Source organism: Terrapene carolina, unplaced genomic scaffold (assembly GCF_002925995.2).
Source record: "Terrapene carolina triunguis isolate 2854851 unplaced genomic scaffold, T_m_triunguis-2.0 Scaffold88, whole genome shotgun sequence".
Taxonomy (NCBI): Eukaryota; Metazoa; Chordata; order Testudines; family Emydidae; genus Terrapene; species Terrapene triunguis.
The window spans coordinates 10,021,753-10,049,652 of NW_020664439.1; the positions used below are offsets into that span (position 1 = coordinate 10,021,753).

At 40.7% G+C, this 27,900-nt stretch overlaps 1 protein-coding gene across 2 annotated transcripts in view; it reads left to right on the forward strand.

The window, feature by feature from the left end:
• Positions 1-27,900, forward strand: part of CLSTN2 (calsyntenin 2) — a 676,166-nt gene that overhangs the window by 600,816 nt on the left and 47,450 nt on the right. For both annotated transcript variants that reach the window (XM_026649976.2, XM_026649975.2), the window contains exon 9: positions 22,299-22,461. In XM_026649976.2, coding sequence (XP_026505761.1) covers positions 22,299-22,461 — 163 coding nt within the window. The remainder of the gene's footprint in view (positions 1-22,298; positions 22,462-27,900) is intronic.

The window sequence follows — 27,900 nt, forward strand, 5'->3', positions numbered from 1 at the left end:
GGTGGACTTGGCAGTCATTTGTGATCTGAAATTGATGGTCCAAGTCCCATGGACCAAAATCATCCCCTGTCCCACAGAAAAATCCAGTGGAGAGGTTCAAAAGAAAGAAGTGTCTTTTAAGATTCCCACTTGCACTGGTGTGAATAATTGCATAGGCTTCAATGAAATGTGGTGAATCAGGCCCAGGATCAGTATATAAAATATAGGATACCTGATATAGGAAAGAACTTACGTGCCTCCTATTCAGGACACAAGTTAAGTATGTGTTTATTTGAAAATTAAAGTTAAATACATACTTAACTTGTGTCCTGTATAGTGTTTCCAAATCATGAACATATAAACTAAGGATAGGAAAAGTGTCTGTGTGTCTTTGAAGCACTGAAGAGAATTGGTGTGTTCCAAAATGCATATTCATTTTGCATGATACTCTTGCCTTCTTAGCTCCACAAATAAATCAATAACAAATTATTTGAGTTTAATCAAAAACTTGGTATTCATTAACCATAAAACGTGTTTTTTTTCTTTCAGATTTTACCAATTCTAGTAATTGTGTAGCATCAATTGTTTTTTCCTAAACATCATAAATCCAGTGTAGTCATAACTTGGCTTTTTTTGCCTTTCCTGAAATATACTGATGTTGATTGTCTCTGGAACATTTTAGCCAGAATTGTGTTTAATTGTCTGAGTAAGATGAAATTTCACAGAGCCTCAAGTCATTATAATAATTTCTGTAAAAGTGTGTCACAGTTCAGGGCACCTGTATTCCCCTTCATGGTCCACGAAGAGCACCCACTTTTAGACTCCCAGTTGTCACCTCTCTTGGGTGGAGACATGTGTCTCTCTCCCTCCTTACTGAGGTCTTTCCAGACTGCACAGTTCCCCGCCTACATTGTGATATTCCCAACAAGCCAGCAGCTGTACTTTGCTTAATCTTTGAAGCTATGAACAACATAATTGCTGGCAGTTACAAGTTACTACACTGCTCTTTCTAAGCAAGCACATTTATTCTGAAGGTGAAAGTGTTACAGAAAAAAAAATATTGAGAACAATGAAGGAATGTAAACACATGCTAATAAGCTTACCAGAGATCACCTCAACTCCAACAAAGGCTCTGGCAGGAGTCAGTCCTTTAAACCCCAGCGAAGGGATTTTCTGTGGTTACAAGTTCATAACAGCTGTAGCTCAGAATAAGCACCCTCATGATTACATCTTGGGTCTTTGATCTTTAGAGTCCAGGAAGAAGCTAATCAGCAGACAATGGTCCCCTCCTCAGAATGTAGCTTCCAAGGCTGGATCTCGCATAACTGCAGGTGGGAATTTGCATTCACCTCTGCCTGGAGATTCCTCAGGCAAATCACTTGAGAATGGCCCAAAGTCCCTTCTTATTTTACCCATTGTTCAATATAGTCCTTTGAAATTCATAACACTTCTTGGGGCTTTCAATATTACATAACCTTTGCATTTAATAAATGGACTCCAAAGATTCTTATCCTTGAAAAATCTCATTGAATTAAGTTTATTGCAGGAAATTGCCATATCTGTCACCAAGTGTAACATCAGTACTAATGATAGCATTTATAAGGTAGGTACAAGTAATGGAGCAGACATTACCAGGATAATCAGGACAACTCTAAGGAAAGAAAGGGACCATGTGTTGCTAGGATTTTATTAATTTGTGAAAACTTTGAGGTGGTGCAGGATTTATTAAATTCTCATGTGGGGATTTGAAGCCCTATATCTTTTCCTAACCTAAAAATCTTCATCATGCCACTCAGTTGGCATTTAAAAGAAAAGAATCTAGTTTGAAAGCTTGAGCTATATTGTATTTCTATGACCTGTTGAGACCATGTTGTTGTTAGGACTGCACATGTTATATTTAACTAGGGTAATAATTTTTTCCCCATTCCGTTCAAATATGCCAATGTGAAAGTGAAAAAGGCTCCTTCTGTTTGTTTTGCAGATAGTGGCATATTCAGAATTCACAGGCATGCCTTAATTCTAAAGCTGAATAGCAAGAAGCTTCCTCATTGTGTAATGAATGTAAACAGATTATTTAATTTCTTCATTCTACAGTCTACTTCTTTTCAAAGAAGAAAGGGAAATAATTTGTGACCTCTGATTCATTTTTGTACTCCTCCAAGAGAAGAAGGAAGTATGCAGTATAAAAATTGTGGTCCAAACATTTATTTTTATCCTTAACATAATAGACAGAAATATACAGTGTAAATGATTGAATCTCCTGCCATTCAAGAACATCATTCTGAATAATCCTAGACTGAAAAATTCTGGTTTATTAAGGGCAAATGGGACAATATTGTAGGAGGTGTGGATTGTTATCCAATGCTCATCTGGCTGGTTTTAGCTTTCAGTTTGTCTTGTTTTATTTATCTAAACGGCTAACAAGTCATAAAGTCCACTATTGGCCATAGGCTTTTGGATGTTTGGAAGATATGGAGTGGTTTGCACTTATGTTTTCTGATCATTCATAGTTGTGTTGGAACACAGACTTTGAACTGCTTTTCGCATGAGAGACAGGGAAATCCACACATGTATGGAAAAGATGAATTTGAATTTCTGGGTGGGTTTAGTGTTTTTATGAAATACTAAAAGGAGTATTACATAATATCATGAGAAGCTAGACAGTCCAATGTGGCAATTCTCCATATGACAGCAGATTTTTTAATATTCAGTGGGCATTTTGCTGCTGATGATGAAAAGTTATCCAATAAATCTCAGAGGTCATCAGCACTATCAAACACTCGGCCTGTTCGAGATTGCTTGACCATACTGCCAGCTAGCTTCAGGATTCTATGTTAATGTGAGAGTTTGTGTCACTACCTGCCCTCTAACTCTGGATGCCTTAAATGTTCTGCTGCTGTGTATCACAACCCGGACACCAACAGCCATCAGACAAACATGCAGTTCCTTAATGTCTCTGTGCTATGCAACCTTGGTTCAGCACTGTGACCCCAGCAGCCTGCCTATAACACAACAACCCCACCCTGGTCTCCAGCAGCTGTGGTTACTACTTGCAGCTTGACCCCAACAAATTCCCAGGCCTGAATTTCCCCAAAACCATGTACTTTGAAGTGTCCAACCCTCTCCTGGAATACTCAGAGAAGTAACAAGGTTTGCTGCTCTTTTAAAGAGACAAAAGCACAGTTTATTCCATTTTCTGGAGTCAACAATTACTTCAGTTCAAACACAGCACAGGGTTGGTTTAGATTAAAAGTAAAACAAGTTTATCCAATCAAAAAAGAGAGGTTTTAAGTGAATTCAAGTTCAAGGGAGAAAGACAAAAACAATTACAAGCAAACAAATGTAGAATATACTTTCTAGTGGCCAGGACTTAACTGAACAGGCTACAGTCTTGGTTCAAGATAAATTTCTTCTTTCCAGCCATGGCTGACTTTCGCTCAGTCAGGAGCTGCCACCGAACTCTGAGGCGCTGATTTCCCTTGTCTTCCTAGGTGAAGGACGCCAGAATGGCTCTCTGTTTCCCCTTATATCTCTCAGTATTCATTGACTCTGTTTTAAGAGGCAGGATGACCTCACGCTGTTCTCTCCTTCCTCTGGACATCCCATTCCCCTGCTGTTTCGTATGTAAATGGGGCTGCCATTGTTTACATTCCATAATGCTACCTTCACTCCTGCCTGGGGAGAAAAATCTGTTTGTTCCTGTTTGGTCGCAGATATGAAAGCATAATATCATTGAGTATTCATAATTCCTCATATAATGTTAATGCATAGATTTAACAATGATGATAATTAACAGTGTATCATTAGTTTTCATAAAAGACCTTTTATAAGTTTCATATAAACTTTTATAATACGATAATATTGTCTATAATCAGTTTTAAATTACTTAGCATTTGAGGCTATGACCCTCCCAAGCTGCTATTTTCCCCACTCACTAGGTTTATGGCTTTGTTCACCTTGTATGTCTGTATATACGTGTATATATGTAAATATATCTTCCTTGTCTTTGACAATTAGGTTGATCAGACAAACAAAAACACATTCCTTTGTCTCGGACAGACTGGGTTTATGTGTTGCTTGCCAAACACATTTTTGGAAGATAATTCTAACACCCATCCATAACTCTTTGTACACACTCAGTACATAATACCACACATGAATATTAATGATCAATGAGTTATTAGTTTTCAGTGATATCTTACATGACACATTTTAGATACAGATTAACAGTAGCGTGTGAGGTGTAATGAATACGTCAAGCTTGACAAGAGCTGCTGACACAGAATAGTTAACCTCCAATAGGCCTCAGTGTCACAGTTACCTTTTGCTGACAGACCATGAGCGTATGGATCAGACTGTGCGCTAACAAAAAGACACACACAACCACACTCTGAGTCAACATCTACTAGTGCTCCTAGTTAAAGATAGGTAGAGTGTTATGGATAAAATAAAACCAACACAGATTTCAGCCAAAATCTCACCCTTTTTGTTTGTTTGAAAACCTGTGGCTGAGTACAGGCTTTATCCTCACACCTTCCAAAAGACCTTCCAACTTTTGCTGAAATCAGTCCCGTGTTCTCAGTGGGGCTGACAATTTCAGACAGTCTTATGAGCAGAGAATGAACACGTCTCAATGTGAAAGCATCAGTGATGTACCTTTTATTCAAAGACAGAGCATGGAGATTAGGGGTCTCTTGCTTTAGAGATCATTTGTATAAAGAGCATTGGAGTGCTTCAGCTCTTGTGTCCAAATGCAGTTCGAAGGGTATTTAAGAGAAATTATAGATTAGATTTACTATTTTACCCTTGAGGGAGTATAATTCAAAAAAAAAAAGAACAGCAAGAAGCAGTCAACCAATGTGTTATTTGTAATCCCAGAGTCATTTTTCCACATTAATTACCAGTTCATGGGAATCATTTAACCTTCTATCAATTACCTAGTCTGTGTTATTTGACAACAGAAGGAACTTCAATAACTACTTTTATTAACTACCAGTAAACATGACTACTTGTCCAGTATATTTCAGTTTAATAGTTTAGTTTCAATATTAAACAGTTCAGTTGCTCAATATTTAGTTTCAGTAACACTTGTTTGTATGTTCTAGAATACCACATTCTCCATCTTAAACCTGTGAGACACGAGATTTGAATCACTTATGCTTGGTGTAATGGATTCAGCATTTTTCATGGGTGGGAACCTAAAAAAAAAACAAGTTTACAAATGGCTAATGAATGAGATTATAAAATATCAGGGGACTTAAACTGCTATCATACCTCTTTGTGGAAATTATGTTTGTTGGAAAGAAGGGACCATTTAATGGTCCAGATCCTTATCTGATCCAAACCCTGAACCTTTTGAGGTTCTTATATCACTATTCTTATTCCTTCTGTATCTGGAACACCTACCATGATAAGAAAATTGTCTGACAAAGGCAGCATTTTGACAATAGTGTTAATTTATTTTATCAGGAAAAAAATAAATATTTTTCTGTCTGAATTCTTTTTAGGCTGTGAGAAAAAAATATTAAAGGCAGGAATGTACTGCAAATCCAAAACTGCTGTACAACCTGGTTTTAAATCCCTTTACATTATGTTACAATAAAAATGTATCAGAAAAATATATTTAAATAATCAAGCATAGTTTTTCTTATCAGTGGTGTAGATATTATTTTAAAAAAAAGTTCTTAGGTCTACTGTGTTTGTAGGGTGTGATAGTCTATAACCTTAAGAGCAGGGTAAGTTGGGAATCCTCTCCAAAATATGAATTACCAGATATATGTCAATCTGGAACAGTCCCTGATGGAAGAAAAGAAGCCTGGCATTGAAGTAATGGGACCTAGGGCATAATAAGGGGGACCCATTTTGGAGGTGAGTTGTGCTTGATTTTCTTTTTTTCTATTGTTGATAATGCACTGGGATTTATCTTTGAATTCCTTGAAGTTCTTAGGTTCTGACCTCTGCGTTCCAGATGATCTAGGGTTGGAGTAAAATGTTCTTTATTAAATGGCAGAGTAAGACTAAAACATATATTCCTACTGAGGAATTAACAAAGTTCGGCACAGAGCCCTATGTTAGAAGACAGTTATCAAATCAGTCTGGCTGAATGTCATCAGAAGAATGAAGATTAAGCGAATCTATCTAGCAAAGAGGTCAATACTACAATTAACCTTCTCTCCTATAGCATGTAAGGCAGGCAGTTTAGACAAAGCAAGAAAATAAATCGTGAAAACTCAGAGTTAATCTATTTTTGGTACTTGTAAATTGAGAACAGTGCACAAATCAGATTAAAACTTAATCACAGTAATAAAATATTTGCCCCAATTGACAGAGGGTGACTGCAATATTTTTATTCATCTCCTTCTCTAGAAAACATTTGCTATGTCACTCAGCTTTGAAAATATATTAGACAGAAAGTTCTGTTGGATTCAATCACGTCTTTGTCACAGAAAAATCAAAGAGCATAGCATGTCTTTTTTGTACGAGTGTGATATCAAAGTTAGAGCCAACTTACTTGGGTAGTTACTAGAGCTGGTAAAAAAAAAAAATGACGACACTTTCTTCCATCAGTAAATGCTGTTTCACTGAAACTGAAATTATTAGCCAAAATGTGCTAATTGTGATGAAATCTCTGTTTGAAGGTTGCTTGGATATGTGTGGTGAGGAGCGGGAGGATAGAGAGGATGATTTCTTTGGTAGATCACTAACTGATTAAAAAAAAATTAACCATGCATTGCCTGCAAAAACATCAGGTAGATATGAGGAGAAATATCTAGTGTAATCAACAGATGTATGTGTAGAATAAATATGGTTTAAATGAGCAATTATGGACCAATGGTCATTCTTACAGTAAATTTCTCAGTGCTATATTATTGTATAATCTTTACTTATTTAACAAGCGGAACTTCCATGTATGTTAGTACATCACAGCATTTTCAAAAAATGCATCAGACATCCACACTGCGGCTAAGAAATATGTAGTGCTGGTAGGAGAGGAGAATTCGGTTTTTGAAAGATGCAGTTTGTGGGTTGATGAGGGAAATCATTAATACATAATACAATAAACATTAGCTAGAGACATCTCAATATATTCTAATCATGTCTTCCAAAATGACACTGAACAAGCCTTATGGTTGTCTTCTAAACAGCCCATGGACACTTTAGATGGGTGTTCCAGATAACACTAATGAATATACTTTAAAAATGAGAGCAAGGATGCAGATTTGTTTTAAGTTAAACTAAATGCCTAAATGGTATAAATATGAAACAGTAAGGAAAGAGCATACTCTAATCCTGTATGAGTAAAGTAACTGTAATTGAAAAATGAAAACTTCAAGAGGACAAATATTCCTTGCGATTAAGTAGAAATATACAGTCTGCATACAAAACTTACCTGAGCAGTGTATACAATATAATCCTGCACATTTTTATAATGTATATGGAATAACTCTAATAATTATTCAAATTCCTGTTCAGAAATGTCAGTGTAAAGCTGCACTACCCTTTTCAATTAGGGAGATCAAGATGATGACACAGGCCTCCCCTGCCCCACATCTTCAGTTTCCTCCTCTTCAGAATGTGAGGTTGTTCTAGATGCTGTTTGATTTCCATAACTTCCAAATCAGTTAGCTTATTTCTGTACTGTGGCAGGGAATTATAATACTGTATAAGATGAGGAACTTAACATTTCGAGACATACTGTGGTATTAGTTCTGTTACACAAAGTGCTGTGTAGTGGCTGTGGTCCTTGGAGAGTGGTAGAAAGAATGAATTTGCTGTCTTCCTTGGTCTCTGATTAGAGTTTCTCTTTGGGAACTGGGCATTGGTATTGGGCTGAGATTCCTAAGAAAGATCGCCCTGCATGCTGTTTGATTGCCTCTGCTCCAGGACTGGAGGGGGACACTGCAGAGGAGCAACACTGGTATCACAATAAAATACAGGTTGTTAGAAGAAAGGGCAACGGTAATCATGCTACCTGCAATTTTTAAGAGCGGGATTTAAAAATTATTTTTGAAGCAGTCCATGAACCCAGAAAGAAGTTTATTTCCCACATTGACTACCTATATGTGAAGCTTGTACAGCATCAGCTTATTGTGCTGCTGCAGTACTGTTGAAATCTAGATTGTGGTATGGCCCCAAGATACTAGTTATGGACAAAGCAAAAATGAAACATGTTTTTCATAGGAAACTCAGTCTCCTAAGAGGGGGGTACAAACTGCACCACCTAATAACCCCCTCTGCTGCTAACATATGGAACAGAATTGGTATTGCCGTCTCATAAGCTCAGAAGCGCTGGTCCAGAGCAAAGCAATCTGGCTTTTCCTTTCACTGCCTGCCACCAGCTGTCAGGATTCAGAAACTTGCTCAGAGAGATTGTATGAATCTAAGCAGGGCTATAAAAGCTAAGATTCAAATTGAAGGTTTGATGTGGAGGATAAGTACACGACAGTATCCTTTATTATGGAAAACCATTGAACTTGCCGAATATGATGCCACTTTTCAGTCCACAGTCCATTAATTTAACTGGTTTGGGTATATTGATTCTTTCTTTACCCATATACAGTATATTTTTCTTCCATCCTCCCTTAACAATTGCCTTCATACTTTATCTATTGTCAGTTAAGGGGCAAGCATATTCATTTCACAGTTCCAGAAGCAAAGCGGCATGTTAGGTATGTGCAAAAATATAAATGTAGTGAAGGGAAAACCAAAGGGAAATTTATAAAAAAAGCAAAAAAAAAAAATTTTACAGTTTTATTATAAATGTTATGAAGAGCCTGTAAAGCTATTAGTGACTTGTTTTTTGCAATCTAAACAGTTCGACATAATCATGAATAGTGGGCTGAGGCTTTGCCACAAAAATCAGTTAAAATTCTTTTCAGGGCAGTAATGTTTAGATTAAATAAGGCTGGCATATGCAGCCAATAACTGGATGTTAAATGTGAATGCGGAAAGGGAATAGACACAGATCAGTTACTGAAACAAAGAAAAATAACAATTCTGCAATGATGAATGTTGTTAGACGGATTTGATTAGATTGTTTGCACCCTTCTTGTGTTTCAATGACTCCTCCAGAAAATTAATATGCTTTAAGCCAATTGTAAGTGTGTATTGGGTAATACTCTGAAAAATGAATTTGGCATTTATAGACCTGTCTATTCATCCCTGGAACCTGATTCTAATGGCTATGCTCATCCTATTAGAGAACAGAAATATACCATGTGACCCATCTCCAATGAAAAACTAACTAGCTTGTCAGCTTGAATATGGAATGCATGCAGTGAATTACTCACAGAAATCTACAGACTGAGATGTATTTGCCAAAAATATTCGGCAAATATTTCTGAAACAGAAATCAGAGGAAATCATAAGCTGCTTACTGACCATACGGGGAAGGAAATAGAGGTGAAATCATTTGAATAACTTATTTGCTCACATTAATCAGTCAGCATTACCCATGAACCTCTCTGCTAAGGAGATTTAACAGAGAAGAGATTTATGTGAAGAAAGAGTAGCACAAGTATAACAGAAGGATTGCAATAAACAGAAAACTTGTAGATATTTATATAACTAACCCCTTGTGATTATCAGCTAGGGATATTTGGATATTCATCAGCTTGTTTTACATTAACATGCTTTAACAATAGTTTTCTAATAGATGAGACTCGACAATAACAAAAGAAAACAATTAAAAAATAAATTATTTTCTAAAATAAAATCTAAAAGCTCATTTGATTTCTTCTATAGTGTTTTCTATTCATAAGGAACAATACATTTAATCCACAGCAGGATGGAGGGAAAGCTCACCTTTTGTGTCACATTCATGCAAAATTCATCAATCTCATGCACAATGACTTATTTCCCAAATAGAATACCTACAGTTCTTCTCACATTTGACTTAGGTGGCATATGTAGAAAAAAATATTTTCAGGCTGGGGAATTCAATTTAAATCCAGAGACACAGGAATTTCTGAATTAATAACAAGTATTTCCTCCTTTGGATTTCTTTTCAAATACTGGTTCTGTGCTTTAGGCATAAACTACCCATAGAAGATATAGATGAAGCTGTCTTTTGGAACCTTCAGACTCTATTACCCTGGGAGCCATAGTTTGTATGCAGTACAGTGATGACACATAGTATGTACTTGGTGCTGAGTGTTCTAACAATGAGATCTTTTTTCATTAAAATATATTGGATCCATTTAACTATCTGTCTTCTGTCATCTGCATAAAAGGATGGTGTCAGAATATGTAAATTTTAACAAAGCTCTTTCAAAAAGGATTATTTTATAAATTGAAAAAAGTGGTATTTCTTTTTAAGCCCAGATTAATATCTCTTCCCCCACCCAACTAACATCTATGGTTTATATTCTGTAGAATGGTAAAGGGTGAAAAACTGTGAAGTAGATTTACAAAGCATGTCGCCTCTTTCACAGCAGGGCAAAATGTTTGATCTGGGTGCTGTGGCTGAGTGGATAATGCTAATTCCCATAAGCAAAGGATCAAAGGGAAATTCTCCTAGCTGCGTTTGTTATCCTCTCTAGTAAAGTCAAATAAAAATGCAGAGCCTGAACCATCCCTGCATGTTTACCAACTTTTCACAATGATGACCTCTATAAACTCTATAGAGACATGCTTACAAATTGGAAAACTGTACAACAGTGGAAATTTATGTATAAGCCATGTACATTTATCGTATAGCGAAATCTAGCGGGATTCAGGTAAATATATTATTCACTGTATGACCTGCTGCATAATAAATACAGTAAATATACTGAGTTAAGAGAACATTATTAAGATCAATATTTGTCCTATTCATGAGGAAGAGGCTTGATACCTCTAACTCATTAGTAACAAAGCCATTAAAAATAACAGGAGTACTTGTGGCACCTTAGAGACTAACAAATTTATTAGAGCATAAGCTTTCGTGGGCTACAACCCACTTCTTCGGATGCATATAAAGTGAAATATATTGAGGAGATATATATACACACATACAGAGAGCATGAACAGGTGGGAGTTGTCTTACCAACTCTGAGAGGCCAATTAAGTAAGAGAAAAAAAACTTTTGAAGTGATAAACAAGTACTCCTGTTATTTTTGCGGATACAGACTAACACGGCTGCTACTCTGAAAAAAGCCATTAAAGACTTTCCTCCCTTTCAATACAGTTTACAAGCTCTTCTAGAGATGTGCAAAAATATTGAAAGGGCCTATGATACTGATACAGGGAGAACAGCATTTTCAGAGTTACAAGGTAATGTTACTCCCAGCAGTACTCCATTTCTAATGTGTTACTGTAGGAAATGATGTAATTCACGATCATAGTCCCCAGCATACCTGTCTTACTGAGAAGTAGAGATATCTCTCATTATTCAGGCAGTTTAGGCATCCCAATGCCTATCTGGTTTTGGCTGCTCCTTTATTAATGATCATGATTTATTGTAAATTGACAATAATAACCTTCTCCATTATAGTCTTGATAGTAAACAGTGGCCTAAAATACAAAAGTTTGCAGTACCGCTGAGCAGTAGAAAATCAGCAGCTTGAAAGGTCACCAAGAAGAATGTGACAATGATGGAAGAAAAGTGCTAGTGAAGCACTCCTGCATGATCTTGCAAACAGACATGCTGCTGTAAGGCTAATACATCTTGGAGTGACATTCCAGGTGGTGGTATACATCAGTTGGGAGACATGATCTATATTCTGTAGGGTTAGGTGGGACTACCCTGTTAAAAGTACCCAAACTTTCCTGAACTATACAGGCCCATCTGTGTTGATGTCAATGAGGTTGTAAAAGTAAACTATTTCATTGAAGAATGGTCATGTTCAATAATGATTAGGGCTCCGTGTCTGTCATGGAGTTTGCGGAAGTTACGGATCCACATGGGCCGCTGCTGGAGCAGCTCTGCCCCAGCCCCAGAGCCAGCCGCACCAGCTGCTGCTGGAGCGGCCCTGGCCCCGGGGCTAGCTGCACTGGCCACTGCTCTGGCAGCCCCAGGCCGACCGCCCAAGCAGCAGCCAATGAAGCTGGCACCGGAGACCGCCCGAGCAGTGGCTGATGCGGCTGGCCCTGGCAGCGGTCCCGGGGAGGCTGGGGCAGGGGCAGTGGGCCCCTCGGAGCTCCCGCACTCTGGTGATGTCTGGAGCAGCAGCGGGCCACCCGGGGCTCCCCCCCTCCACGGCAGGGGCCAGAGCAGTGGGCTCCCTGGGGCTTCTCCTCTGGTGATGGCTGTAGCAGCAGTGGCCCCGCTCCCCGGGGTTCCTCCCCTACACCATCCCCCCCACCACCAAGATTCAATCAGGGGTATTTATGGCATAAATCATGGACAGGTCAGGAGCTGTCATTTTTTTGTTTTCTGCCCATGACTCACCCATGATTAAATCATAGCCTTAATAATGATAATTCTTGTATGTAGCATTTTCAGCCAATCATCTTAAAGGCACTGCTTTGGGAACATTAGTTAAACTTCATAACTTCTCCCATGTGAATAGGTATTATTGCTATATTCATTTTACAGATGGCTAAATTAAATCACATTAGACCAGATCCACAAAGGGACTTGGTCACCTAAACCCCAAAATTAGAGTCATAGACATTAAGACCAGAAGGGACCATCTAGTGTGACCTGCTGCACATCTCAGAAAACAGAACCTTACCCACCAACTCCCATAATAGACCTATAGATTTAGGTATTACTATAATCCATAAAACCCCTGTTCAACTGCTGCCTAACCCTGTAGGTGCTTAAAATCACTAATTTTTTACTGTAAATGTTTCATAGGCATTCTGTCTGTGGGCATGTGCACTGCTGCCTCAAGCAGGCACCCAGATATCTATCTCATGCCTAAACCCCAGCATGATCCTCAAACCAGGTGAAGAACAAGCAGGGAAATGCCTGTTTTTCCTTGTGGATCCCTGATCTGGTAGGTATGCTCTGATCACACTGAACTCTAAACAAAACAGCTTGCGTGGGGGAGGTGGTGTCAGAGGAGGAAGTGGATGTGATGCTGGCAAACCAGGTGCCAGATCATGCCAAAACCTCAACTGAACAATAAATACATAGCTGGAATTAGTCTGACTCACCTGTGTGTTAGTATTGTTAAAATAGGTATCAGAGTTATAAAAATGTGCTTAGTGTTTAGACTTTATGAATGCTTGTAAGTTCCTGCCTGTATTAATCTCACTTAGAACATCTCTATCCCATATTGTAGGGTAATACTTGAGCATTTGCATTGTAAGCCTCTGTAACTCACCAGACAGGAAAGAGACATGAATTAGTGTGAAATGCTTCCAAAAGAAGGTGTTAGGTCCTGCCCAACAGAGAAGGCCCATGGACACTATTGTGGAACATCAGAGGACAAAAGACTTTGTTGAGTGCTCTCCCACCACCCCATGAATTCACATGCAAGTGAATTTCTCCCATCAGCTAAGATTGCAGAAAGCGTAGGAATAAATAGCCTTAACAAGGAGGAGCTGTATCTCTATGCTGCTTGGACTCTCGAGGCAAGGTTTTCTAGGCATAAGCAAGAGATCCTGTGTTTAGCCTGGGTTTGGATAGAGCTTGCTTATTAGAGAAGCTTCTATTGCCTTTTGAAACTTAAGACTGTAACTCATTTGTGAGTGTATGTTTACCTGCATTAACCTTGTAAATTACTCTTATTTCCTTTTCCTAATGAATAAATCCATAGATAGTTTATTGTAGGATTGGCTTTGAGCATTGTCTTTGGTGTGAAATCTAAGGTGCAATTGACCTGGGGTAAGTGACTGGTCATTTGGCACTGGGAATAACGCGAATACTATTGTGATATTTGATGTAAGGGGCAACAGAGGGTCCTGTGGCACCTTTAAGACTAACAGAAGTATTGGGAGCATAAGCTTTCGTGGGTAAGAACCTCACTTCTTCAGATGCAAGTAATGGAAATCTCCAGAGGCAGGTATAAATCAGTATGGAGATAACGAGGCTTTCTCCATACTGATTTATACCTGCCTCTGGAGATTTCCATTACTTGCATCTGAAGAAGTGAGGTTCTTACCCACGAAAGCTTATGCTCCCAATACTTCTGTTAGTCTTAAAGGTGCCACAGGACCCTCTGTTGCTTTTTACAGATTCAGACTAACATGGCTACCCCTCTGATACTTGATGTAAGGGAGCATCTATCTCAAAGGCAAGTTTGCCAAGGTGACAAGATAGATTGAAGTACTCCCCTTGGGTACTGTCTGTGATTCCATGGTTAGGCTGCTGTAGTGCCTGAGGAGTTTATGCTTGGTACTTGGTTGGTGAAATCTAAATATAGAACTCATAGTCAATTTGGGGTTGGTGCCCTGTTTCTTAACAGCCTGCCCTGAGGTTGGTACTCACATTCTTGAGCCACTGCAGGACAGCATGACAATAGAGGTGACCTCCTTTATTACCTTTAGCCTAGTGGTTGCGGTACTGACTGAGGATGTGGGAGATCCCAGTTCAGTTCCCTGCCTGATGTGGAGAAGGGATTTAAACAGGGATTTCCCACCTCTCAGGTGAGTGTGCCTTCACCACTGGACTAAGGGATATTCTGAAGTGGGTCTTTCTCTATCTCTTCCGTTGAAGCTGGTGCACTTGGTATGTATGTGCATTGGGCCAGACACAGAGTGAGAATGACTCTATATTCCAGTGGCTGAGCATTGCAATGCCTAAATCCCTTTGTGGATGTGGGTCAAAGAGGTTAAATGACTTGCTCAGGATCACACAGCAAGTCAATGGCAGAGGTGAAACTAGAACCCAAATGTTCCGACCTCCCCAGTCCTTTGCTTTAACGGCTAGGCTAGCCCCGAATAACCACATTATTTTAAAAATTGTAACTCAGTTTAATATTTACATGCCGCATATGTGGATGATGATTGAACAATATTTTTGGATGAAGTCTAGATTATTGTAATCCACCTCTTATAAGTAAGGTTAAGATTTTGTCACAGTTATTTTTAGTAAAAGTCATGGACATGTCACAGGCAATAAAAATGCATGGAAGCCCGTGACCTTTCCCTGACTTTTACTGAAAATAACGGTGACAAAATGGTTATGGGGGGATTCAGCACCCACCACTGCTGCAGCTCTGGAGTCCCCCAGGCACCCGTGGTGGCTCAGAGATCCGGGGTAGTGGCTGAGAATGCTGGGGTCCCTCGACGCCCACAGCAGCTGGGAGCTGTGTGGAGCCCCCTGCTGTGGCTCAGAGCTCCAGGGCTGGCAGCTGGAAGTTGCAGGGACCCCACCGCCCATAGTAGGTGAGAGCTCCAGGGCCTCTGCTGACTGTCAGCTCTAGCCCCACCGCCCTGGGGCTAAAGCGGAAAATGTCACAGAGATCTCTGGAAGTCACAGATTCCATGACTTCCATGACCTCCGTGATATAATCTTAGCCTTACTTATAAGTCCGTCCCCTAGGCACCCTCCCCCACTGAGACACCTCTCTGGCCAGGTTCGCTGAAGCCTCTGCAGTCAGGTTCCCTGGGCCTTGGGGTGCACTCAAAGCATATGCGATTTTATATGTTTAGTTGAATGCAGTTTACCAAATAACTACATTGATGTTGCTACATTAGTCATTTATTTAGTACAAAAATCTGGGTTATTATGGTGAAAATAGTGTATCAAGCCTTGGTTCAGGAACCAATCCCACCTTTATACCATTGATTCCTATGGGAAAAGTGGTTTCAACTTACAACGTTTTATCTTACAACACAATTCCGAGGAACGAATTGTGCTGTAAATCCCAGGACTCCCTGTCCTGGAAATTCCCATACAAATAAATTGTTGGGGGAGGCATGACTGACTGACCATATAAGGGAACAGTGATACTAACCAAACACAAAGTGCTGCCAAATGCACAAAGTAAACATCTTTCAAAAAGGGATCATTTTCCATCTCCACCTCACTTCCTTGGCAGTAATTTTAGTTGGACTAGGACTAGTAGGGTTTAAAAAAAAAAGCAATGTGTGTGTCCCTTAAACATTATTGATTTTCCACAAGGATGCTGCATTGTGTGTGTTTGGAGAGGTGGGTTACATTTCAAGGACGATGAATGCAGCAGTTACTAGGGAAGAGGAGATAAATGGCTTTTATTGAATGAAAGAGAAAAACATCAGTTTAAAGTGACAGAAGGGTAGCCGTGTTAGTCTGGATCTGTAAAAAGCGACAAAGAGTCCTGTGGCACCTTATAGACTAACAGACGTATTGGAGCATAAGCTTTCGTGAGTGAATACTCACTTCGTCAGATGCATGTAGTGGAAATTTCCAGAGGCAGGTATAAATATGCAGGCAAGAATCAGTCTAGAGATAACGAGGTTAGTTCAATCAGGGAGGATGAGGCCCTCTTCTAGCAGTTGAGATGTGAACACCAAGGGAGGAGAAACTGCTTTTGTAGTTGGATAGCCATTCACAGTCTTTGTTTAATCCTGAGCTGATGGTGTCAAATTTGCAAATGAACTGAAGCTCAGCAGTTTCTCTTTGAAGTTTAGTCCTGAAGTTTTTTTGCTGCAGGATGGCTACCTTTAAATCTGCTATTGTGTGTCCAGGGAGATTGAAGTGTTCTACAGGTTTTGTATATTGCCATTCCTAATATCTGACTTGTGTCTATTTATCCTTTTACGTAGGGACTGTCCAGTTTGGCCGATGTACATAGCAGAGGGGCATTGTTTGCACATGATGGCGTATATTACATTGGTGGACGTGCAGGTGAAGGAACCGGTGATGTTGTGGCTGATCTGGTTAGGTCCTGTGATGGTGTCGCTGGTGTAGATATGTGGGCAGAGTTGGCATCAAGGTTTGTTGCATGGATTGGTTCCTGAGTTACAGTTACTATGGTGCGGTGAGTGGTTGCTGTGAGAATATGCTTAAGGTTGGCAGGTTGTCTGTGGGCAAGGACTGGCCTGCCTCCCAAGGTCTGTGAAAGCGAGGGATCGTTGTCCAGGATGGGTTGTAGATCACTGATGATGTGTTGGAGAGGTTTTAGCTGAGGACTGTAGGTGATGGCCAGTGGAGTTCTGTTGGTTTCTTTCTTGGGCTTGTCTTGCAGCAGGAGGCTTCTGGGTACACTTCTGGCTCTGTTGATTTGTTTCCTTATTTCCTTGTGTGGGTATCGTAGTTTTGAGAATGCTTGGTGAAGTTCTTGTAGGTGTTGGTCTCTGTCTGAGGGGTTGGAGCAAATGCGGTTGTACCTCAGCGCTTGGCTGTAGATGATGGATCGTGTGGTGTGTCCGGAATGGAAGCTGGAGGCATGAAGGTAGGCATAGCGGTTGGTGGGTTTTCGGTATAGGGTGGTGTTAACGTGACTGTCACTTATTTGTACCGTGGTGTTTAGGAAGTGGCTCTCCCATGTAGATTGGTCCAGTTTGAGTTTGATGGTGGGGTGGAAGCTGTTGAAATTATGGTGGAATTCTTCAAGAGTCTCCTTCCCATGTGTCCAGATGATGAAGATGTCATCAATGTAGCGTAGGTAGAGAAGGGGCGTGAGTGGACAAGAGCTGAGGAAGTGTTGTTCCAGGTCAGCTTCCTCAGCTCTCTATTATATAAAATGCATCTTGATGGTTATAAATACCATTGAGCCTCCAAGCTGATTATTTAGTTGTGATTTGATTAATGAACTGGAGAGGCAGACTGACATGATAAATTGATTAGACCACCCTGGCCACCCAGCAGTCTTTTAAGGTCAAGTTTGCTCATCTGTAATATCTCACTAGGATAGTGTTATAAATTAGGGTATTTAAAAAATTCTTACCAGATCTGATTAAAAAATCTTGATTTGCCAAACCAATATATTTTGTCATTTTACTTTAACGGCTTCATTGTAGTGGTTGCATTATGTTCTGTTGCCACAGTAGAATGCATGTGGGAAAACAAATTGGCTTCAACAGGTTCAGAAAAGGTGTCTGAAATGGCTACACAACAAATTACATGCTGCCATTATTTATTTCATCATTTTATTTCTTGAAACGTGGCCACGCATGAAATACCCACTGCGGCTGCTCTCTGAGTGATTGGAATTAAGTCCTGTTGTCTTGGATAATTCCATTAGCTTCTTCTAACGTATCCACTTCTATAAAGGACCCAGAGCAAGTTTTCAAAGGTTATTAGGTGCCTTAAGATGCAAATAAGTGCCTAGTAGGATTTTCAAAAGCACCTAGGCACGTAACTCCCATTGAAATCATACAGGAGTTAGGCACCTAACCTGCTCAGATGTTTTTGACAATTCCACTAAGCACCAACCTGCATTTTTATGTGTCTAAATACCTGTGAAAATCTGGCCCTAGGCTCTTATATTTGTTAGTGCAATGAAATGGATGCATCTGATAATGCTGGGATTTGTCCAGGCTATATAAAATATGCTATCTAATGTTCTGAAATGTAGGTAGGTGGTTGTGACATTCCCCAGGGCACAGTCTGTACCACTGAACAGCAGTGTTCCCTTAACTCTCTGCTGGTCTGCTCACACAACCTTCAGCATGCAAATTCACTCCCAGCTAAATCCATGAGCACTCTGACCAGTCATTCCTCAATTACATACAGGGAGACACCTGCAAATTCTTAGTCCCAGTCTTGTTCCCCAAAAATGTGTGTCTTGTATTGTCCAGCACACTACAGAACAATGCAAGCACATAGAAAGTCCATCATTTCATCAAAGGAAAATGATATATGCTCCAACCTTGTTATCCCAAATAGAGTTTCCCACACACTTCAATCCAAACACACTAGTTAAGATAAAACAATAAGAAAAGTTTATTAACTACAGAAAGATTTTAAGTAATTACAAATTATGATACATAAAAGTCAGGATTGGCAACCAAAGAAAATAAGGGTAATATGCAAACTAACACCTAACTTAACAAGCTAAGTGAACTTAAAAGCAAAGGTTTTGTCTCACCATACACTGCTGTAAATTTCACAGGCTGGGTCTCCTTCCAGCCTGGGATCACTCCCCCTTAATTCAGCATTTGAGAGATGAGCAGAGAGTTGGGAGGAGGAGAGGTGAAATGGGGGGCACTGTCTCTCTCTCTCTCTTAGACCACCCTCCTCTCTTTGAGGATTACCACCAACTGGGGTGCAGGTGACAACTAGTCTCTTGTTGGAGGGTTGTGAGGGTTGAAATGTAAATTTCTTGTTTAAACCTTGTTGCTGACGAAGGGCTATTTAAGCCAATGATAGCTCTTTAACACCTGGGAGGATGCTAGTGTGTCTTACTCTCTGAAAAAACTGGTTTGTGCCTGCTTGTCTTGACCTTGGAGCATGTTATAACAATGATACATAGTAGAATCCAATAACTTCTCATACAATGTTGATACACACATTTTAATAGGATAATGATATTCAGCAGATTATGGCTTTTCGAATATCATCTCATAAGGCATACTTTTAACAAAATTTATCATAGTCTTGTAAAAGTGGTGACCATAATAGTGGTGCTTGCCAAATTAGGAGCATTTAAATGGCCCTCAAAAAGGGTGGGTGGGTGTTTCTTGAGTTCCTCACAGCCAGTGTGGCACGTGTCAGTTCTAGGTTCACAACAGAATGCAGCAGAAATAAAATTAGCCATAAAAATCAGTGACTGATGTAGTCCAGAGACTAAAAAGTGTTAATATATATATATATAAAAAAACCCAAAATGTGGTGTCTTTTTTTGTTTGTTTGTTTGGAAACATAAGAAACATTCATATTGTGCTAAACTGCTATAAAGTTCTTTTGACCAAATTCTATGCAAGCCCAGTCACTTCTGTGTGCCCATTTGACCTTTCTGCCTTGTCCACCCCAGTCTAGCACATTGTCAAGGCTGTAGTCTTAGGAGGCCTTCTCCGCTGTGATTTCCAACTGCAGTGAGAATGACACAATTCTAAGTTGAGAGCATGAGTGTGAAGCATGCTGGGTCCCATTGTCATTTCATGGCTATTTTATACGATCATAACTTCGTTGCTCTCAATGGAGTCACTCCTGCTTTGTAATGGTGTGAGATCGGAATCAAGGACACAAAATACATAGACTACCAAAGTGTATACTTTGTGTTCCAGTGCAAATTTAGGATCAGAGCTGGTTACACTCCTGTTAGCATAGTGAAGAAGCAGATGCTGTTACTTAGGCCGTGGTTTCTTGGAACTATTAGTCCTTTACCCCTAAGGTATTAAAAATAACACATCATATGGTCTATAAATTTCCCTATAGACATGTTATTTTGTACATGACGGACACCTACATATTTCTCTGAAGAATCCAATACTGATCAGACCCAGGGTACTAGATTAAGTGGAATCCTCTCCTGGTTCAGCGCAGTGATTTAATCTTGTGTTTCTGTATAATTATCTGATTGTTCAATCAATTGAGCAATCCAACTAGCTGCATGTTCACAGGTTGTTATAATATACCACAAGAGTTCCCCAGAGTGTTTCTCTTTATCATTTTAAAATGTCCTTGTTCTTTGTTTGGATATAGCAAGGATTGCTCATCTGCAGTGGTACTTGATATCTCCCAAAGAGTATTGTTTATAACAGCAAAAAGAGGCACCTGTGGGGAGCTCTCAGAAATTTGTAGACTATAACCTCTGAGGCTTGTGTCATGTGTTAACAGTATCTCATATCCAGCCACATCAATCATTTTCTTTTATGTAACGAGATAGACACGTGTAGGTATGATGCATCACAATTAGTTCAGGAATCTTGAAATACTGCTTTTCCTTGAAGGGGCAGACTGAATAATCCTATTTGTTGTTGCTGTTTGTTCAAAAGAGTTTTCAGTTTTCCAATTTATTTACTTTCAATTTTGGTTTTAGTTCATTTAACCTTCAGAAAACATTTGTGCTCTATATTGCTTAGGAAAGGAAGGCTTCAGCAGCATGTTGCTGCGTTTATCTCTTGCTGTTTGGCTACGATGTCCACAATAATAAATGTATCCATTTGAAATGGAAGTGATTAAGCTCTGTTGAAATGTCTTCTGGAACAAAACATTAGCTTTTCTTTCAAAGGGCAGATATTGCTACAGATAACATTTAACCCAACTGAGGACAAAGTTGTTACCCTTTAACATCGCTTACCTTTCTGCTCGCCTCAGGGAAACAGGGACAATATCTGCATTCAAGTGTTTCACTTTCTTAAAACATGAAAATAATTATCTGTACAGACTTCAAAGTTGCAAGTGATGACTGAACCTGTTTCATCTTTAAAAACACATTTTTACACTCTCACTTTATTGTGAGTTATGCCTTTGAACTTGAAAATCTGAAAGATTTCATGAAGGGATCAGGAAGCTAGGAATGCAACGGGGTTTGCATAGACCTTCATATCTGGAGGCCTGTTTCAAATCTCCATTTTTGTTGCAAGTGCAAATGGGTGTGGTAGTCTCATTTTAACCCCTGTCCATCTCACAAATGATCACATAAGATTTGGTATGGCTGGCATTCTCTTCTCAAAAGAAGTTGAAGTATGGAATTAGCTGAGGGCACTGCTGTTCAAGACAGAGGTACGGCATAACAGAATAGGATCTCGCATTTGAAATAGCAGCTAAAATGTTGGCTGGGACTGAGTTGCATTGATAGATTTGCATGAGGAAACTTTCATGTTACCTGCCCAAACCATGATTGAAAGCTCTTTGAGGCAGGGCCTATTTTTTTGTTCCATTTGTACAGTGCCTAGGGCAATGGACTGAGGTCCTTAGGCACCAAGGCAATACTATTTATATTAATAAATAATAATGTTTGGGTCAAACAAGTGCTAATAATTCATCAACACCCTGAGCAATAAATTATTTCCTAATTTAAAGAAGAAAGGGATGTGTAAAATAATCATGGTCAGATACAAAAACCACTATTGAGCACTTTTATAGAGCTTTGTATTCTTGAAAGTCTGTACAAACATTAACTATTCTGATGTATTAACTAATTAATCTGACTTAAGTAATGTAAGGATGCACGACAAGTGCGAAACTTATTGAATTTTCACTCTGCTCCATCGCTTTAAAGAATGTGTTTTAAGAGGAATTTGTTTAAAATGTGTTACACATGTGTGCCAGTTGTGATATTTGTCAGCATTGGTTTGACTTTTGTTAATTTCAACGAGAGGTCTCCTCTTTACCAGCATGTGTAGAGATGTAACCACAGACTTACAGGCTAAATACCATAGCATTGTGTCAAAAAATTATCCATGAAAATGTTAACATTGCTCTTTTCCAGCCTAAAGTGCAGTAATTGTTATCTGCTTCTACCAGTAGGATTCCAGGTCTTGGAAATAACATGATCAAAAGAATTTATTCTGCATGAAAATAGCAGCAGGACAAAGGGGTCTAAAGATCTTCTTTCATTTCTTTTATTATTCAGATTTGTGATAAAGAATGGCACTACTACGTCGTCAATGTTGAGTTTCCTGTGGTTACCTTATATATGGACGGCACGACATATGAGCCTTACCTTGTGACAAATGATTGGCCTATTCATCCATCACACATAGCCATGCAGCTAACTGTTGGTGCTTGCTGGCAAGGTAACACAATCAAGGGTGCATAAACTGAGAGAAAGTATTTAAATCCCGTTTAAAGAGTGTTTTTTCCCCCCTGTCTGCCTCTCTCACGTGAAGTGCACCAAGAATAATTTTTTTTAAGGAATTGTGGGGCTGACGGGAGCTGATTCTGCTTTCACTTACACTGGTATAAAACAGAAGAAACACCACTGAAATCAGTGAAGTTCCACAATGGTAAAAGTAGTGGAACTGAGAGCAGAAGCAGGCCCTATATTTCCATTATCCAATAATGTACTTGGCTTGCATTGTGCATGTACTGAGATGAGGCTAATCTTCATTACCTTTTGTCTTGAGTTCTCTAACCTCCTTCTTTTTGGTCTCCAGCTTCAAGCCCCTCCAAATATTATTCATGTCCTCAAAACCCTACACAGCTTGCCCTGCTTATATATTAGCCTTACTTGCCTCCTGCTCCCCTTCTTATGCCGTGAATTCTTCCCAGTCCTCCTTCCTGTCCTTATGCCACTTGTACTTCTGTCTCTTATTTCACATCATTTTCATGCACTGGGAACTTCCTCCATCAGATTCCCTCTAAAGTTCACTTCTTTCAGTTAGATTTCCATGGTTAACCTTCCCTCTGTTGACGTCTACTCATGCACAGGAACCTAACTTTAAAAAAAACAACTTCCTAATATGAAATAGAACAACGTGTACAATTTGCTCAACATACGGAAAAATACTTTCCCAGGGGATGTATTCCCTTTCTGTTGTTAAATGTTTTCTCTCTCCTGTTACCCAGGGTTTTTTGAACCCAAAGCAATGGTAACATAACTGTGTTTTGTTTTGTTTTGTTTTAAGGTGGTGTTAGGAATAAATCAATGGGGACACAACTTCTTTGTTTAATAAATAATTAATGCAAACCAGAGTGCTTTTACGTAAAACTACTTTTTTATTAGGCTTTAAATAAACATGCATATATGCTATAGCAATAGGTTTAGAGCACCCCAAACATTATAGTTACCCACAGTTTGAGATGGTCTTGAGTAATTACCAGCCGGTCTTCGGGGGCCCTCCTTCTGTCCAGCTGATGGGGAGTTTAGGTGTTAACTCCTTGCCCAAAGAAAAGCTTTTTTGGACTGCTCCAAAGTGGTTTTTTTTTAAATTTTTTATAGATAATTTAAATAAAGCACATAATTTATAATAATTTTAGTGGGTTATTATAGCCACCTCCAGTGGCTTACCATTTTTTTTTAATTTAGGAAATTTCATGTTTTTTTTTTATTATTAAAGCATTTTTAGTATTTTTAGTTATAACAATAACAAAATGTATATGACAAGGGCACTTAAAACCAAGATCAGCTGTTTAAACATTTTCTTTTATTTTTATGGTGTATATTAACTTTTTGTTTTCTTTTTATTTATTTATTTCAATTAGCAAAACTGCATTTATGTAGCTGTTTGGCCTTGCCGTTTAGAGCCCTAAAATTATTTCTAGCTATCTGGTATCTGGTTTTTAGCTAGTAGTGGTTAAACACACAAAATGGCTGACTGTAGTAATGTCAAGTGAGGGGCATAACTCCCACCTCCTCCTATATCCACCTTACCAGCTTTAATTTGTCGAAATAATGCAATATAATCACACCAGTTTCACTTATTTTGGTAATTTACTTAAACTGCTATGCAGAAAAAAATCACAATAACTGTTCATCATTTCCTAAATACATGAAAGTTAAATTACAAATACCTGGTAACCAATACCCTGCATTCCAGTTATTATCCTGGATTTTCATTTAAATTACATTACTTTTATTTTGTTTGGTGTTCTGTAAAGTAGAATGTTGTTTAAATTGCTCAGACTTTCACACATGAAAGTCATACAGTTTTGCTAATCATTGTCCTGAATTTTTTTTTAAATGGATAAGTAAAATAGATCTTGAGCTGTAATCTAACCCCATTGTGCCTCTCTGGCACAGGAAAAAAAGCCAGAAAACACATAGACCTTCCTAGTTTAGGATTCCGTTATTGTCATTTACAATAAGGCTCCTTTACACCTCTCTGGCAAGGTAAAGGAGCTTTAATTGACTAAGGCCTGGTCTACACTAGGCGTTTATGTCGAATTTAGCGCCGTTACATCGAATTAATTCTGCACCCGTCCACACCACGAAGCTATTTAGTTCGACATAGAGGTCTCTTAAATTCGATTTCTGTACTCCTCCCCAACGAGGGGAGTAGCGCTATGGCCATGTCGAATTAGGCTAGGTGTGGATGGAAATCGACGCTAATAGCTCCGGGAGCTATCCCACAGTGCACCACTCTGTTGACGCTCTGGACAGCAGTCCGAGCTCGGATGCTCTGACCAGCCACACAGGAAAAGCCCTGGGAAAATTTGAATTCCTTTTCCTGTCTGGGCAGTTTGAATCTCATTTCCTGTTTGGACATCGTGGCGACCTCAGCAGCACTGGCAACGATGCAGAGCTCTCCAGCAGAGATGGCCGTGCAATCTCAGACTAGAAAGAGGGCCACAGCATGGACTGATCGGGAAGTCTTGGATCTCATCGCTGTGTGGGGTGATGAGTCCATGCTTTCCGAGCTGCACTCCAAAAGACGGAATGCAAAGATCTATGAGAAGATCTCTAAAGCCATGGCAGAGAGAGGATACAGCCGGGATGCAACGCAGTGCCGCGTGAAAATCAAGGAGCTGAGACAAGGCTACCAGAAGACCAAAGAGGCAAACGGACGCTCCGGATCCCAGCCCCAGACATCCCGTTTCTACGAGGCACTGCATTCCATCCTAGGTGCGGCCGCCACCACGACCCCACCACTGACCGTGGACTCTGAGGATGGGATATTGTCAACGGCCGGTTCCTCGGACATGTTAGCGGACGGGGAAGATGAGGAAGGAGATGAGGAGGACGAGGCAGTCGACAGCGCTTGCAACGCTGATTTCCCCGACAGCCAGGATCTCTTCATCACCCTTACAGAGATCCCCCACCAACCGTCCCCAGCCGTTAACCTGGACACAGAATCAGGGGAAGGATCATCCAGTAAGTGTTTTAAACATCTAAACATTTATTTTTAACAGAACAGGAATATTAACAATAACAACAATGGGTTTCTCATGATTAGTTTGCCCTAGGCGCTTAACGTTTCAGTCCTGGGCAGTGCAACTATTCAAAAAAAATCTAACAATGTTTAGTCCCTGCCAGTGCAGCTACAGTAAAATGCGGTCTATATGTCCGGGGATAGAGCTGAAATCCTCAATGGACATCTCCACGAAGCTCTCCTGGAGGTAATTGGAAAGCCTTTGCATCAGGTTCCTGGGGAGAGCGGCCTTATTGGGTCCTCCGTAGTAGCAGACATTTCCGCGCCAGGAGACAAGCAAGTACTCCGGGATCATTGCCCTGCAGAGCATGGCGGCATACGGCCCTGGTCTTTGCAGGCTTTCCCGAAGCATTCTTTCTTTATCAGTGTCTGAGATCCTCATCAGGGTGATGTCGCTCATGGTGACCTGCTTTGAATTAGGTAGGGGAATGTTAGTATTGGGACTGCTTGCCCGTTCCTTTACAGAACTGTAACCGCCGGTTTACAGCCACGCGGTGGAGGCGGGAGAGGGGCAGCATACAGGGATCTTTCCCTGGGACAGCCGCGAGGGGGTGGGACAGGGGCAGAGTTCATGCTTGCCGGATTGCTGGCAGCAGGGACTGGCATTGCTTTCAATGTGAAAGGAGGCCAGTGCTACTATTAAAGTTTTAAGCAGCCACAAGTCTACGGCTTACCGTGTCTGCCTGCTACACAAATTCCGGTGTCCTGCCCCGCTTCTCAGATCTGCAGTGCAAGACCCCAGGCACTGAATGCGAAGGCCGAAAATTCGACCTTGTCCTGAGTGCGCATGTGATAGGTGCTGTGCATGGTCTTGTTCACAGAGAAAGACTATGTTCTTTGTTCACAACTACATTTATCTTTCTGAGGAATTCACTCCCTTTTTCCCATTCCCACAGCCACAGCTGCGACTGTCTCACAACCTAGCCTGGCATCACACTCCCAGAGGCTAGCGCAGATTAGGCGTAGGAAGAAGAGGACACGGGAGGACATGTTCTCGGAACTTATGGGCTGCTCCCGAGCCCAGGCAGCACAGCAGACCCAGTGGAGGGAGAACTTGTCCCAAATGCACCGTTCACACATGGAACGGGAGGAGAGGTGGCGGCAGGAAGACCAGCAGGCGACTCAAACGCTGCTTGGACTAATGAGGGAGCAAACGGACACGCTCCGGCGCCTTGTGGATGTTCTGCAGGACCGGAGGCAGGAGGACAGAGCCCCGCTGCAGTCTATCTGTAACCGCCCTCCCCCGCCACCAAGTCCCATACCCCCCTCACCCAAAGTCCAAAGAAGGAGGGGCGGCAGAGTCCGTGAAAACTCTCACTCCACCCCTGCAGAGTGCTCTAGTACTAGAAGGCTCTCATTCCCCAAAAGATGACAAGTCCTTTCCTTCCCGCCTCACACAAGCCTCCGTCCAAGTTTCACCCCCCAGTTTCATGTGTAGTTGCTAATAAAAAATACGTTTCTGTTAATTACTGTTTCCATCATGTTCTCTTACAGGAGAGTCTGTCTGAAGGGGGGGAAGGGGGTTGGTAATTGGACAGGAGAGTCACCTTTACCAGGGTACAGAGGCGGGGGCAGGTTCAGCAGCAGGGCACACACACATTGCAGTCACTAGTTACCCTGGTCAGTCTGGGAGGTGGTTTTAGTGTTCTGTGGGGGGTGGGGGGTGCTCTGTGACTTTGTGGCGGGGGAGGGCAGTTACAGATCTTATGCAGCGGTCCTTATCCTGGATCACAGAGCCACGCAGCAGGGGATCTGTAACCGTCCTCCCCCTGCCACAAAGTCACATAGCCCCCCCCCACACAGAGTCCCGAACAGGAGGGGTGGCAGGGTCCGTTGAAACCCCCAGTCCACCACTGCGGAGCCTGTCATTCCTAGACTTTGGAAGCGTCATTTGCATCACTACACTACACCCGCTCCCCACCACAGTCTGCGTCCCAGGTTCAACACTTTCCCACGAAAACAGTAATAAAGAAAACGGTGTTCATTAACAAAATTCAAGTGATTTTATTTTTAAACGTGTGTTGGAAGGGGGGGAACGGGGTATGTAACTGGAGAGGATACTGAATATTTAGTGGGTAAAGAAACGGGGGCAGGTTCAGCTTCTCTGTACACAAACTGAAAAGTCACTGGTTACCCTGCTCACTCAGGAACCTAGCTTTCAAAGCCTCCCGGATGCACAGCGCGTCCCACTGGGCTCTTCTAATCGCCCGGCTGTCTGGCTGGGCATAATCAGAAGCCAGGCTATTTGCCTCAACCTCCCACCCCGCCATAAAAGTCTCCCCCTTGCTCTCACAGAGATTGTGGAGCACACAGCAAGCTGCAATAACAATGGGGATATTGGTTTCGCTGAGATCACAGTGAGTC